Here is a 16,030-nt window from a genome sequence, read left to right as displayed (position 1 = left end):
GGTAGCATACCAAGTACACTCTTTTTTCACGTGGCTTTTACCCGTTACCCTTGTGCCTGAGCTTGACCTGTGCGGAGATCCCCGCGCGCTCTGTGAGGCTACGTCGTACCACACTGGGCGTGAGCTCCCACCGACGGCCGCTCGGCTGCTTCCCGGCTTCGCTGTGTCAGATACGGCAGCAGCTCGTAACCTCGTGTTCACGCGTTTTCTGAGCGTGGCCCTGTGTTCAGGGGGCGTCGCTAGCAGTCGGCAGTCCCGCCCCTGAGTCAGCCTGTGGCCTGTCTCTGGTCCGCCGCAGCGCACGGGGCGGCCTCTTTCCTCAGCGCCTTGCCGGCAAATGGGTTGCTCAACTTTGGGATTTGTACAACTGATCGAGGTGACGTGGCTCTTAGTGAAGTCTGAGTTTGCGTTTGTCTTATGCTGAGTGAAGTGGAGCGTCTTTGATGTTTGCCTTCATCCACAAACTTCTATTCATGTCTTTTTCTATTTTTCTATCCAATTTTTTGTCTGTTCTGTTCTCTTGTTTTGGGAACTCTGTTTATTAGGGAGATTAGCTGTTGCCTGTGATATAAATTGCAGCTAGGTTCTCCTGCTTTGTCATTTTTACTTTGCTTTTGGTGGATTTTGCTATGTAAAGTTTTATTTTATTTTACTTTATTTTTTAATTTTTTAAGGTTTTATTTTTAAGTAATCTCTCCATCCAGCGTGGGTCTCGAACCCACAACCCTGAGACCAAGAGTCGCACGCTCCACTGACCGAGCCAGCCGGGCGCCCCGTGAAGTTTTGTCGTTGTGTCCTGTAATATGGTGGTCTTCACTTTTATTGCTTCTAAATTCCTGAGTCATGGATGCGAAGGTGTTCTCCTCCCCGGCTCATAAAGAGATTCACACGTGGCTTCTCCGGGGGCTATAGGTTTCATTTTTCACATGAGACTTCTGGTCTATTTGTAGTTTATCCTGTTGTGTGATAGGAGATAGGGATCCAGTTTCATCTTTCTTCAAATGTCTCTCCCCCTGACCCAGCCGTTTATTAGAAAGTCTGTCTTTTTCATCAGTGACTTGAGAGCTGCCCTTCTCATATACCACACTCTTTATTACTTGGGTGTATGTCTGGATTTTATATTTTGTTCCATTAGACCAGAGGTTGGCAAACTGATTCTGTTAANGGCTGGTGGCACTGGGGCAGGGTGGTGAGTGTACTTGGGCTCCACTGGCCCTGTGACTTTGTTCACTTGAGATGTGATGCTAGGGACTGGCCTGCTGCTGCATGGTGTCACTGCCACCCCCTCTCTAAGCCTTTTTCCTGACTCCTTAAGGCCCCTCCACTCCATGAGTTGCCCCTGTGAACTCTCGCTGTTCAGGGGCAGCTGCAGCCAGGCCTTTGGCAGCTGGTCCTGGCATCATGTTCCCTGGGCCAGTGAGAGGCCCACCACCCCCACCTTTCCATCAGCCCCCTGTGCTGTATCCCATCCCAACCTGCTTCCCTCCTTCAGCCGGCAGCACTGTTCTGGTCTTGGGAGCAGGGGGACACCCCGGGGCTGAGGTAGCTGGAGGTGGGGTGAGGATCTCAGCCCGGCCTGGGACCTGCTCCCCGGTGCTGAGTAAACACGCTCCTTTCCACCCCAGAGTCAGTATTCTGCTCACTGGGGGGGCTCTGTAAATATATTGTTGATGGAAAGGGGGAAATGTTTGAATGTGTTCTCCAGCTTTGCTGCTCCCTGCACTGTAACTAATGATGATTTCAGTGGTGTTTTTGTCAACTTAGAATTGATGGTGGTGCCACCTGGAGAAGCCGAGAGGCGGGGCTTACTGTCCGCTCCCACCTCTCAGTGATGAGCCCGAGAGCCGGGCACAGCCCCTGGGAGGCGCTGTGCTAGGGCACCGCTCGGGGTCTTCTGAGCAGCTCCCCGTGTGTGCGCTTTCCTGGTTTTGACAGCAGACCACGTTTCTCCTTAAACCCGGCGCACAGAATAATGACCTCCCTGGGCAGCCCCATCAGGAGATCCGTCCCCGTTCAGGATAGACTGTTTCACAAGAACTCGGTGAAAACCATGAATCATGTTCTGGAAAGAAATGTTGACTTCTGGACATGACTCTGTATTTTGTAGATTTGTATATTTTATGACATTTTTGATTAATGTGTTTATTAAACTGTAGTTATGACGGAAGCAGAAATTAGTGATTCTGACCACAGCAGGAATCTCTTCAAAATGTAAAGATGGTAAATGACTCGAATCACTTTTGGGCTCATTCAAGGCCTCTTTGAACAGGAGCTCCTGGCTTTCAGCTCAAGTACCTGGTGGAGCCTGGGTTCCTGAAACCTGGAGAACAGCGCTGGTTCACCCACTACCTGGCCGCCCAGACCCTACAGATCGACGTCTGGGATGGAGACTCCTTGCTCCTCGTTGGATCTGCAGCCGTCCAGATGAAGGTGAATGTGCTCTGACTGTTGACAAATTCTGTCCTTCCTCAAAGGAAAAGATTTTCACAAAATCTCAGTTGTGTAATGCTAGGTTGTATTTTCTCAGTCATCAGTCAGCTCCTCCTACAAACCAACCACAGGTAAGGACCCCTTCTCCCCCCTCACCCCCACCCCAGGACAGTGAGGATGCACGTTCCCTGTGCAGACGCCTGGCCCATGGGGGGCGGGGATGAGGGACCCACTGGCATGTGCAAAGGTCACCTGATGCCTGCTATCAGTTACTTGAATTGTGCTTTTCTAATTGCAGTTAGAATTAGAATCTAATTCTTTCTCTAATTGCGCTTTCCATCTTCCTTGTACACTAAAACCTAAATCCATATGTTAATTAAAGGTTCTTCCCTGGGGTTTCTCCCCGGAGGGTCAGCGTAGTTGCACGGCAGCTCCTGGGCTCGGGGCTGGGAACGTGATGTCCCGGCTGCGGGGTGGGGGTGAGAAGAGGACACAGCATCACAGCCCCAGCTCGGCGTCTCTGACAGTCACCTGCTTTCCTTGACTCCCATTAGCAGACTTCCTTCCAGATTCCAGCCTCGGGCGCCCCTCAGTTTCCCCCCTGAGCCTTGCCCCTGCAGCAGCTAGTGTGGTCCCTGAGACTTGTGAGCCAGCCCCATCACTGCTTGCTCTTTGGCACCTCTCACCATGATGAGCTCACGGCTCCCGTTCTGGGGTGTGCCTGGCTGTGTGCGTGGCTCCCCTGATACTGTGCTCCTCTTCCTCTGGGGTGCTGCCTACTCCCCCTCTTCCCTTTGAGGGCTGCCCCAGGCTGCGCCATCCCTCCTCCACCCGACTCAGGTGTCCATCCTTGAGGGGTGATGCCCCCAGGGGATTGTGGGAGCAGGGGCAGGGGTCACCATGGTGAGCACTCAGCAGATGTTGGCTGATGTTCCCATTCCTCACCCCGGTCCCTTGGGCCTTCCTGGGTCACAGTGCAGCCCTGTGGGATCATCCTAACCATTGCTTGTTTGTCACCAATGCTGGCTGGTGGCGTCCTGGTGGGGACAGTCACTCATCTCCAGCAGTCATGACCCACTGTGGGCATGGTGTCGCGTAGCTGAGAATGAGCAAATGGAGGGAGCAGTGAGGGAATGGGAGGCAAAGAGGTGAGAAATAGAGGGAGTAGGGAATGGAGGAAGGAGGGAGTGCGGGGAGAAGGGCAGTGGAGGGCCGGGAGGAGCCCCTGTGGACTGGGGACCTGTCACAGCTCCTGCCTCACCCACGGCTGAGCCCTGTGTCCCTACATGCTGTCACCTAGAGATGAAGTTATTTTAGCTTGTCCTCCACGAAGAGCCCCTGAAACAAGTGCTCTTGTGATTATTGACACTTGGATAAATCACAGTTAAATTTTACTTTTTAAACTTTACTTTCTAAAATAAAGTCTTTAACTTTAAAAGTTATAGAGAAGAGATGGGAAATTTAGATGAGAAGAGACTCCCTTGTAACGGCAGGTGCTGAGCTGTTAGGTGCCTTTGGTAGGTGGGTTTTCTGGAAGGTGTGATGCACTGTGGCTCCTTGGGCACGTGAGGGTTTCCCATGAGCGATGTTGCATTGCGCGTCTTGAGGTACCGTGGTCCCTGTCTTCAGCTCCTCCCCGGAGGACACGGCAGCGTTGTTAGGGGCAGAGTAACAGTCGCTCCCAGCACCTCCTGGCTCACCTGCTTCACTGACTGTCCTCAGCCCCAAGGCCGTGCTGTGTCATCCTCCTGTCCAGCTGGGAAACTGAGGCCGAGGTCATGCAGGCAATAGCCGAGCCAGGCTTTAAGCCCAGTTCTGACTTGGAAGCTGGTGCTCTGCACCGTTATGGTCTGCTCGCTCCAGACGAGAACGTGTCGGAAGCATGTTTCTGAGTCAGAGCTGTGCTCACATGACAGCCCGGCTCGCAGTCGGCAGGACACACGGCCCGCGAGGCCAACAGGGTCCTCATCCTCCTGGCTGAGGACGAGGGTGCCTGATTGGTTTCCATGCTCTTGCCTTTAAGGGGTATTAGCTAGAAAAAAAATATTTGCAGTCTTGTAGCAGGAAGTGATACCTTGTTTTTGTTGGCCTCTCCGCTTGCCGGCGGCTGGGCGTTGCTTCCTGCGTCGATGGTCATTCTCCGGAGGGGACTTCACGTAGTCAGTCTGGCCGCCAGGCCCCTGGCTGTGAACATGTCTGCGGTTATGTGGGCTCTGTGGACCAGCACTGCGAGGCTAGCAGGGGCTGAAGCAACTGGAAGCTGCCAGAGCCACTGGGGGCGTCATTTTGGGTGCCTCTGCTCCCAGAGCCGGCATGTTTGCTGCAGAAGTGCTGGGACTCTTGTCTGGTCCCACACACCCGTTTGTGTGTGAGAAGCACCAGTTGAAAGGTCCGGTGACTTTCCCACGGCCTCCCAGGAAGCCCTCACTAGCATGGGGCTCAGGCAGAGCACTGAGGGGTGAGCTGGGTTAGCAGGGAGCACTGGGTCAGGAAGGTCCTGCCACCCTGGATCTGCTCTCGCCGGTCTGAGTGTCCTAGGCCTGGTGTGGACCCTCGCAGTCGAGCCTCAGCTGCCTGGTGGCCCTGCTCCCACCCACCACCTGTGTTCTAGCCACAGTGAAGCCCGATGCTCCTGGCCCCGGGTGTGGGGGGTCTGTACTCTGCACGCTGGGCCTAGTGTGCTCCCAGCCTTCCCTGCCTGGTTCACGCCTCCTTCTTGAAGCTCTCACGGTCCCAAGAAGGGGTCTGCTCAGCATCCCCAGCTTCATTCCGTGGCTCATTTCCTGTTGTTCTGTCCACAGAAGGGGCTCCAGGAGGGTGGCTGCCAGGCCTGTTTGTGCACCTATGGTGTTTATTCACTGGGTGAACTGGGGTTCACTTTATTAACGAATTTAATAAGTCCTGCTGTCAAGGACGTAGGTTTTCAGAAGAAGGTGGGCTCTGCCTCAGCGCCCTCTGACTGGTGCCTTTCTCCTCTGCAGCATCTCCTCCGCCAGGGCCGGCCGGCCGTGCAGGTCCTACATGAGCTTGAGGTCGTGGCAACGGAGTATGAACAAGACGTGGTAGTGAGTGGAGATGTGACCCGGTTTGGCTGTGTCAAGCCCATTGGTGTCTACACGGTGGTGAAGGGCTGGTTGCATCTGACGCTGGCTAACGTGGGTAAGAATCCCTGGTGGCTTTGGCCTTGTGCTGTCTCCTGGCTGGCCACTCATTTTCCCAGTTGGTGCATGAGCTCTTCAGGGCAGTGGTCCTATTATGGGCATCACATAATCAATAGGAATTCAGAAAAACTCTTACTGTTTGACCACTGAGTCTTCCCTCAACCACTGGGCATCTGTCCTTGACCATGAGCATTTGTCCTTGACCACTGGGCATCTGTCCTTGACCATTGAACATCTGTCCTTGACCACTGGGTATCTGTCCTTGACCATTGAACATGTGTCCTTGACCATGAACATCTGTCCTTGACCACTGGGTATCTGTCCTTGACCATGAGCATCTGTCCTTGACCATTGAGGATGTGTCCTTGACCATGAGCATCTGTCCTTGACCATTGAGGATGTGTCCTTGACCATGAGCATCTGTCCTTGACCATTGAGGATGTGTCCTTGACCATGAGCATCTGTCCTTGACCATTGAGGATGTGTCCTTGACCATGAGCATCTGTCCTTGACCATTGAGGATGTGTCCTTGACCATGAGCATCTGTCCTTGACCATTGAGGATGTGTCCTTGACCATGAGCATCTGTCCTTGACCATTGAGGATGTGTCCTTGACCATGAGCATCTGTCCTTGACCATTGAGGATGTGTCCTTGACCATGAGCATCTGTCCTTGACCATTGAGGATGTGTCCTTGACCATGAGCATCTGTCCTTGACCATTGAGGATGTGTCCTTGACCATGAGCATCTGTCCTTGACCATTGAGGATGTGTCCTTGACCATGAGCATCTGTCCTTGACCATTGAGGATGTGTCCTTGACCATGAGCATCTGTCCTTGACCATTGAGGATGTGTCCTTGACCATGAGCATCTGTCCTTGACCATTGAGGATGTGTCCTTGACCATGAGCATCTGTCCTTGACCATTGAGGATGTGTCCTTGACCATGAGCATCTGTCCTTGACCATTGAGGATGTGTCCTTGACCATGAGCATCTGTCCTTGACCATTGAGGATGTGTCCTTGACCATGAGCATCTGTCCTTGACCATTGAGGATGTGTCCTTGACCATGAGCATCTGTCCTTGACCATTGAGGATGTGTCCTTGACCATGAGCATCTGTCCTTGACCATTGAGGATGTGTCCTTGACCATGAGCATCTGTCCTTGACCATTGAGGATGTGTCCTTGACCATGAGCATCTGTCCTTGACCATTGAGGATGTGTCCTTGACCATGAGCATCTGTCCTTGACCATTGAGGATGTGTCCTTGACCATGAGCATCTGTCCTTGACCATTGAGGATGTGTCCTTGACCATGAGCATCTGTCCTTGACCATTGAGGATGTGTCCTTGACCATGAGCATCTGTCCTTGACCATTGAGGATGTGTCCTTGACCATGAGCATCTGTCCTTGACCATTGAGGATGTGTCCTTGACCATGAGCATCTGTCCTTGACCATTGAGGATGTGTCCTTGACCATGAGCATCTGTCCTTGACCATTGAGGATGTGTCCTTGACCATGAGCATCTGTCCTTGACCATTGAGGATGTGTCCTTGACCATGAGCATCTGTCCTTGACCATTGAGGATGTGTCCTTGACCATGAGCATCTGTCCTTGACCATTGAGGATGTGTCCTTGACCATGAGCATCTGTCCTTGACCATTGAGGATGTGTCCTTGACCATGAGCATCTGTCCTTGACCATTGAGGATGTGTCCTTGACCATGAGCATCTGTCCTTGACCATTGAGGATGTGTCCTTGACCATGAGCATCTGTCCTTGACCATTGAGGATGTGTCCTTGACCATGAGCATCTGTCCTTGACCATTGAGGATGTGTCCTTGACCATGAGCATCTGTCCTTGACCATTGAGGATGTGTCCTTGACCATGAGCATCTGTCCTTGACCATTGAGGATGTGTCCTTGACCATGAGCATCTGTCCTTGACCATTGAGGATGTGTCCTTGACCATGAGCATCTGTCCTTGACCATTGAGGATGTGTCCTTGACCATGAGCATCTGTCCTTGACCATTGAGGATGTGTCCTTGACCATGAGCATCTGTCCTTGACCATTGAGGATGTGTCCTTGACCATGAGCATCTGTCCTTGACCATTGAGGATGTGTCCTTGACCATGAGCATCTGTCCTTGACCATTGAGGATGTGTCCTTGACCATGAGCATCTGTCCTTGACCATTGAGGATGTGTCCTTGACCATGAGCATCTGTCCTTGACCATTGAGGATGTGTCCTTGACCATGAGCATCTGTCCTTGACCATTGAGGATGTGTCCTTGACCATGAGCATCTGTCCTTGACCATTGAGGATGTGTCCTTGACCATGAGCATCTGTCCTTGACCATTGAGGATGTGTCCTTGACCATGAGCATCTGTCCTTGACCATTGAGGATGTGTCCTTGACCATGAGCATCTGTCCTTGACCATTGAGGATGTGTCCTTGACCATGAGCATCTGTCCTTGACCATTGAGGATGTGTCCTTGACCATGAGCATCTGTCCTTGACCATTGAGGATGTGTCCTTGACCATGAGCATCTGTCCTTGACCATTGAGGATGTGTCCTTGACCATGAGCATCTGTCCTTGACCATTGAGGATGTGTCCTTGACCATGAGCATCTGTCCTTGACCATTGAGGATGTGTCCTTGACCATGAGCATCTGTCCTTGACCATTGAGGATGTGTCCTTGACCATGAGCATCTGTCCTTGACCATTGAGGATGTGTCCTTGACCATGAGCATCTGTCCTTGACCATTGAGGATGTGTCCTTGACCATGAGCATCTGTCCTTGACCATTGAGGATGTGTCCTTGACCATGAGCATCTGTCCTTGACCATTGAGGATGTGTCCTTGACCATGNCCGTGCTCTTCCGTTCAGGGCCCCCTGCATGTTCTGGCTGGGCTGGTTTTCCACGCAAACTTGTTAGCCCTTTATGGGGGGTTCTGCTGAATCCATAGGTTAACGTGGGGAGCGCTGCCCTTGTGGAGCGGGAGCTGTCCTGCAGGGACAGGGACGTCCTTTCATGTGCTCATTTCTATCTCCCTGACTTTCCAAAGACACTGAAGTGACCCTCATGCAGGCTTTGCTGTTTTCTTATTTTTTGACCAATTAAATATTGCCTTTGTCTTTATTTTCTTTTTTTGTATTCTCCACTGTTATTTTCCTAATTTGAGTTGCTTAATTCATTTATTTTAATTCTTTTGTTTTTGTGGATACAAAGTATTCAAGGCTATGAATTTTCCTTTGATTACTGCTTTATGCTTTGGTGATTCAGATGAGTAGTATTTTCATTCTTTTCTAGAAAATCTGTTTGGGTTTTGTTTTCCATTTGACATAGAATTATTTAAAGGTAAGTTGTAAATTTGTTTTTAAAAAATTGTTTCTAGCTTCTAGTGTGCTGCATTGTGGTCAGAGGCCACTGTCTGTGTTATTTCTACCTCGTGGAGCATAGTTAGGTTTTCTTTGTGGCCTAATATGTAGTTAATTTTTCTTAATGTTCCAGATACGCTTGAAAGATGTATTTGTTGTTACCAGGGAACAGTGTCATACGTACATACATTCTACCTAATGGAGTAGCCGGTCTGGCTTCCATACCCACGTTTATTGCCCACTTGACCTGCCTTGTAAACAAAGCGATTAGTTGGTCTCTACTATTATTATGTTTTTGTCCGTTTCTCCTTGTGTCTCTAGGTTTTTGCTTTGCTGTTTGGTGTGTCGATATTCCTAGCTGCTGTACGTTCATCGTGGATTGTAGACTGTAGCGTTCTGAGGTGCTTGTCATCGGCCAGAGTTGTGGATGCCTTTGCGGAGCAGGGGTGTTTGTGGGTCATGAAGGAGAGGTGGGCGCTGAGGACCAGCCAGCCAGAGGAGTGCCCGCCAGACTTGGATGGGGGGGTATGGCTGGACTGAGGCTCAGGAAGGAGGCCGGCCAGGCTGGGGCTCGGTGTTTGTGAGGGGGATGGGAGGTGAGCTTGGGAGCCTGAGTAGACCCTGGGGAGGCGCCCTTGCCCCTCTGGCCTGTCTTGGTTGAGTAGATGGTCAGCATCATTGCAGACTTTCGAGTGCCCTGGAGATGACGCAGTGCTCCCTTTGTGGATGCTTTGGCAGTGCTGCAGGATGGGCTGCAGGGAGCATGGACCGCAGGGAAGGTCACCGAGGAGCCGGTTATCTGAGCTGGACGGGACTGAAGGGGCCCAAGCCTGCGGGGGAGGAACCGTGTGCTTCTAGCATGAGAGCCATGAGGCTGGGCCCAGACCACGGTGGCCCCCACACCCCCACATGCCCTCCCCCCGGGTACTCAGCACGCCATCAGCTCTGGACTCAGGGTGTCACCCTGTGGCCGGGAGCTGCATCAGGTGGGAACCCTGTCCATCTCCTTCTCCCACGTTATCCCTGCACAGTGCGTGGCGCGTACGCTGGAGACGCCACACTTACTTGTTGAGTGTGCGCTCGTGGTGCGTCGGAAGGACCTGGCAGCTGAGTGGAGGTAGTGGTGTTGGAGTGGGAGGCAGCCTGGCAGGGGCGCGGCTACGGCCTGGTGCCCAGGAAGCACTCTGGGACGATGCGAGGAGGAGCTGGCTGGCTAGATGGAGGGTCCAGTTGGGACATGCTTCACTGGGGAGAGTGCTTCTAGGTGGAGAGTCTGTGGGTCTGGGGGACGCTGGAGGAGGAGTGGGGAGCTCCCGGGGCTGGGTGTCTGTAGGTGTTGTTTGGGAAGTCGGCCCAGAGTTCACATCTGTTCTGCCTCTTCGAATCAGAAGTCTGACCAATGTGGAAGCCGGGGTCTGGGCTCTTCCTGCTCCTGCAGCCGGGGGGGGCGGGGCCTGTGCTGTTAGTGCCATGAGCCAGGGCTTGGATGTTTACAGGTCTTTGTTCCTGTCCCCACCGTGCGTCTGAGGAGCCAGCCTCGGGGCTCCCATCGCTTCGGGGGTGTCCTGATAATGACCAAATGCCACAGGCCATCTAGCTCTCAGCTGGCTGGTGGCACTGGGGCAGGGTGGTGAGTGTACTTGGGCTCCACTGGCCCTGTGACTTTGTTCACTTGAGATGTGATGCTAGGGACTGGCCTGCTGCTGCATGGTGTCACTGCCACCCCCTCTCTAAGCCTTTTTCCTGACTCCTTAAGGCCCCTCCACTCCATGAGTTGCCCCTGTGAACTCTCGCTGTTCAGGGGCAGCTGCAGCCAGGCCTTTGGCAGCTGGTCCTGGCATCATGTTCCCTGGGCCAGTGAGAGGCCCACCACCCCCACCTTTCCATCAGCCCCCTGTGCTGTATCCCATCCCAACCTGCTTCCCTCCTTCAGCCGGCAGCACTGTTCTGGTCTTGGGAGCAGGGGGACACCCCGGGGCTGAGGTAGCTGGAGGTGGGGTGAGGATCTCAGCCCGGCCTGGGACCTGCTCCCCGGTGCTGAGTAAACACGCTCCTTTCCACCCCAGAGTCAGTATTCTGCTCACTGGGGGGGCTCTGTAAATATATTGTTGATGGAAAGGGGGAAATGTTTGAATGTGTTCTCCAGCTTTGCTGCTCCCTGCACTGTAACTAATGATGATTTCAGTGGTGTTTTTGTCAACTTAGAATTGATGGTGGTGCCACCTGGAGAAGCCGAGAGGCGGGGCTTACTGTCCGCTCCCACCTCTCAGTGATGAGCCCGAGAGCCGGGCACAGCCCCTGGGAGGCGCTGTGCTAGGGCACCGCTCGGGGTCTTCTGAGCAGCTCCCCGTGTGTGCGCTTTCCTGGTTTTGACAGCAGACCACGTTTCTCCTTAAACCCGGCGCACAGAATAATGACCTCCCTGGGCAGCCCCATCAGGAGATCCGTCCCCGTTCAGGATAGACTGTTTCACAAGAACTCGGTGAAAACCATGAATCATGTTCTGGAAAGAAATGTTGACTTCTGGACATGACTCTGTATTTTGTAGATTTGTATATTTTATGACATTTTTGATTAATGTGTTTATTAAACTGTAGTTATGACGGAAGCAGAAATTAGTGATTCTGACCACAGCAGGAATCTCTTCAAAATGTAAAGATGGTAAATGACTCGAATCACTTTTGGGCTCATTCAAGGCCTCTTTGAACAGGAGCTCCTGGCTTTCAGCTCAAGTACCTGGTGGAGCCTGGGTTCCTGAAACCTGGAGAACAGCGCTGGTTCACCCACTACCTGGCCGCCCAGACCCTACAGATCGACGTCTGGGATGGAGACTCCTTGCTCCTCGTTGGATCTGCAGCCGTCCAGATGAAGGTGAATGTGCTCTGACTGTTGACAAATTCTGTCCTTCCTCAAAGGAAAAGATTTTCACAAAATCTCAGTTGTGTAATGCTAGGTTGTATTTTCTCAGTCATCAGTCAGCTCCTCCTACAAACCAACCACAGGTAAGGACCCCTTCTCCCCCCTCACCCCCACCCCAGGACAGTGAGGATGCACGTTCCCTGTGCAGAGGCCTGGCCCATGGGGGGCGGGGATGAGGGACCCACTGGCATGTGCAAAGGTCACCTGATGCCTGCTATCAGTTACTTGAATTGTGCTTTTCTAATTGCAGTTAGAGTTAGAATCTAATTCTTTCTCTAATTGCGCTTTCCATCTTCCTTGTACACTAAAACCTAAATCCATATGTTAATTAAAGGTTCTTCCCCGGGGTTTCTCCCCGGAGGGTCAGCGTAGTTGCACGGCAGCTCCTGGGCTCGGGGCTGGGAACGTGATGTCCCGGCTGCGGGGTGGGGGTGAGAAGAGGACACAGCATCACAGCCCCAGCTCGGCGTCTCTGACAGTCACCTGCTTTCCTTGACTCCCATTAGCAGACTTCCTTCCAGATTCCAGCCTCGGGCGCCCCTCAGTTTCCCCCCTGAGCCTTGCCCCTGCAGCAGCTAGTGTGGTCCCTGAGACTTGTGAGCCAGCCCCATCACTGCTTGCTCTTTGGCACCTCTCACCATGATGAGCTCACGGCTCCCGTTCTGGGGTGTGCCTGGCTGTGTGCGTGGCTCCCCTGATACTGTGCTCCTCTTCCTCTGGGGTGCTGCCTACTCCCCCTCTTCCCTTTGAGGGCTGCCCCAGGCTGCGCCATCCCTCCTCCACCCGACTCAGGTGTCCATCCTTGAGGGGTGATGCCCCCAGGGGATTGTGGGAGCAGGGGCAGGGGTCACCATGGTGAGCACTCAGCAGATGTTGGCTGATGTTCCCATTCCTCACCCCGGTCCCTTGGGCCTTCCTGGGTCACAGTGCAGCCCTGTGGGATCATCCTAACCATTGCTTGTTTGTCACCAATGCTGGCTGGTGGCGTCCTGGTGGGGACAGTCACTCATCTCCAGCAGTCATGACCCACTGTGGGCATGGTGTCGCGTAGCTGAGAATGAGCAAATGGAGGGAGCAGTGAGGGAATGGGAGGCAAAGAGGTGAGAAATAGAGGGAGTAGGGAATGGAGGAAGGAGGGAGTGCGGGGAGAAGGGCAGTGGAGGGCCGGGAGGAGCCCCTGTGGACTGGGGACCTGTCACAGCTCCTGCCTCACCCACGGCTGAGCCCTGTGTCCCTACATGCTGTCACCTAGAGATGAAGTTATTTTAGCTTGTCCTCCACGAAGAGCCCCTGAAACAAGTGCTCTTGTGATTATTGACACCTGGATAAATCACAGTTAAATTTTACTTTTTAAACTTTACTTTCTAAAATAAAGTCTTTAACTTTAAAATTTATAGAGAAGAGATGGGAAATTTAGATGAGAAGAGACTCCCTTGTAACGGCAGGTGCTGAGCTGTTAGGTGCCTTTGGTAGGTGGGTTTTCTGGAAGGTGTGATGCACTGTGGCTCCTTGGGCACGTGAGGGTTTCCCATGAGCGATGTTGCATTGCGCGTCTTGAGGTACCGTGGTCCCTGTCTTCAGCTCCTCCCCGGAGGACACGGCAGCGTTGTTAGGGGCAGAGTAACAGTCGCTCCCAGCACCTCCTGGCTCACCTGCTTCACTGACTGTCCTCAGCCCCAAGGCCGTGCTGTGTCATCCTCCTGTCCAGCTGGGAAACTGAGGCCGAGGTCATGCAGGCAATAGCCGAGCCAGGCTTTTAGCCCAGTTCTGACTTGGAAGCTGGTGCTCTGCACCGTTATGGTCTGCTCGCTCCAGACGAGAACGTGTCGGAAGCATGTTTCTGAGTCAGAGCTGTGCTCACATGACAGCCCGGCTCGCAGTCGGCAGGACACACGGCCCGCGAGGCCAACAGGGTCCTCATCCTCCTGGCTGAGGACGAGGGTGCCTGATTGGTTTCCATGCTCTTGCCTTTAAGGGGTATTAGCTAGAAAAAAAATATTTGCAGTCTTGTAGCAGGAAGTGATACCTTGTTTTTGTTGGCCTCTCCGCTTGCCGGCGGCTGGGCGTTGCTTCCTGCGTCGATGGTCATTCTCCGGAGGGGACTTCACGTAGTCAGTCTGGCCGCCAGGCCCCTGGCTGTGAACATGTCTGCGGTTATGTGGGCTCTGTGGACCAGCACTGCGAGGCTAGCAGGGGCTGAAGCAACTGGAAGCTGCCAGAGCCACTGGGGGCGTCATTTTGGGTGCCTCTGCTCCCAGAGCCGGCATGTTTGCTGCAGAAGTGCTGGGACTCTTGTCTGGTCCCACACACCCGTTTGTGTGTGAGAAGCACCAGTTGAAAGGTCCGGTGACTTTCCCACGGCCTCCCAGGAAGCCCTCACTAGCATGGGGCTCAGGCAGAGCACTGAGGGGTGAGCTGGGTTAGCAGGGAGCACTGGGTCAGGAAGGTCCTGCCACCCTGGATCTGCTCTCGCCGGTCTGAGTGTCCTAGGCCTGGTGTGGACCCTCGCAGTCGAGCCTCAGCTGCCTGGTGGCCCTGCTCCCACCCACCACCTGTGTTCTAGCCACAGTGAAGCCCGATGCTCCTGGCCCCGGGTGTGGGGGGTCTGTACTCTGCACGCTGGGCCTAGTGTGCTCCCAGCCTTCCCTGCCTGGTTCACGCCTCCTTCTTGAAGCTCTCACGGTCCCAAGAAGGGGTCTGCTCAGCATCCCCAGCTTCATTCCGTGGCTCATTTCCTGTTGTTCTGTCCACAGAAGGGGCTCCAGGAGGGTGGCTGCCAGGCCTGTTTGTGCACCTATGGTGTTTATTCACTGGGTGAACTGGGGTTCACTTTATTAACGAATTTAATAAGTCCTGCTGTCAAGGACGTAGGTTTTCAGAAGAAGGTGGGCTCTGCCTCAGCGCCCTCTGACTGGTGCCTTTCTCCTCTGCAGCATCTCCTCCGCCAGGGCCGGCCGGCCGTGCAGGTCCTACATGAGCTTGAGGTCGTGGCAACGGAGTATGAACAAGACGTGGTAGTGAGTGGAGATGTGACCCGGTTTGGCTGTGTCAAGCCCATTGGTGTCTACACGGTGGTGAAGGGCTGGTTGCATCTGACGCTGGCTAACGTGGGTAAGAATCCCTGGTGGCTTTGGCCTTGTGCTGTCTCCTGGCTGGCCACTCATTTTCCCAGTTGGTGCATGAGCTCTTCAGGGCAGTGGTCCTATTATGGGCATCACATAATCAATAGGAATTCAGAAAAACTCTTACTGTTTGACCACTGAGTCTTCCCTCAACCACTGGGCATCTGTCCTTGACCATGAGCATTTGTCCTTGACCACTGGGCATCTGTCCTTGACCATTGAACATCTGTCCTTGACCACTGGGTATCTGTCCTTGACCATTGAACATGTGTCCTTGACCATGAACATCTGTCCTTGACCACTGGGGATGTGTCCTTGACCATGAGCATCTGTCCTTGACCATTGAGGATGTGTCCTTGACCATGAGCATCTGTCCTTGACCATTGAGGATGTGTCCTTGACCATGAGCATCTGTCCTTGACCATTGAGGATGTGTCCTTGACCATGAGCATCTGTCCTTGACCATTGAGGATGTGTCCTTGACCATGAGCATCTGTCCTTGACCATTGAGGATGTGTCCTTGACCATGAGCATCTGTCCTTGACCATTGAGGATGTGTCCTTGACCATGAGCATCTGTCCTTGACCATTGAGGATGTGTCCTTGACCATGAGCATCTGTCCTTGACCATTGAGGATGTGTCCTTGACCATGAGCATCTGTCCTTGACCATTGAGGATGTGTCCTTGACCATGAGCATCTGTCCTTGACCATTGAGGATGTGTCCTTGACCATGAGCATCTGTCCTTGACCATTGAGGATGTGTCCTTGACCATGAGCATCTGTCCTTGACCATTGAGGATGTGTCCTTGACCATGAGCATCTGTCCTTGACCATTGAGGATGTGTCCTTGACCATGAGCATCTGTCCTTGACCATTGAGCATGTATCCTTGACCATGAGCATCTGTCCTTGACCATGAGGATCTGTCCTGCACCAGTTGTTTGGTGTTCCTGATTTCTGATCAGGATTTGGGATCATTAGTCATCTCAGTCTTGCCCACATTTTGTTTTTT

At 53.1% G+C, this 16,030-nt stretch overlaps 1 protein-coding gene across 1 annotated transcript in view; it reads left to right on the top strand.

The window, feature by feature from the left end:
- The window catches only part of NPHP4 (nephrocystin 4), a 126,489-nt gene that overhangs the window by 89,249 nt on the left and 21,210 nt on the right, over nucleotides 1-16,030 (top strand). The window contains exons 16-17 of the mRNA XM_034671121.1: nucleotides 2,270-2,430; nucleotides 5,412-5,589. Coding sequence (XP_034527012.1) covers nucleotides 2,270-2,430; nucleotides 5,412-5,589 — 339 coding nt within the window. The remainder of the gene's footprint in view (nucleotides 1-2,269; nucleotides 2,431-5,411; nucleotides 5,590-16,030) is intronic.

The sequence above is a fragment of the Ailuropoda melanoleuca genome, chromosome 11 (assembly GCF_002007445.2).
Source record: "Ailuropoda melanoleuca isolate Jingjing chromosome 11, ASM200744v2, whole genome shotgun sequence".
Classification (NCBI taxonomy): domain Eukaryota; kingdom Metazoa; phylum Chordata; class Mammalia; order Carnivora; family Ursidae; genus Ailuropoda; species Ailuropoda melanoleuca.
The sequence above is the reverse complement of the archived record's forward strand: the minus strand, read 5'-3'. Positions and strand labels throughout refer to the sequence as shown.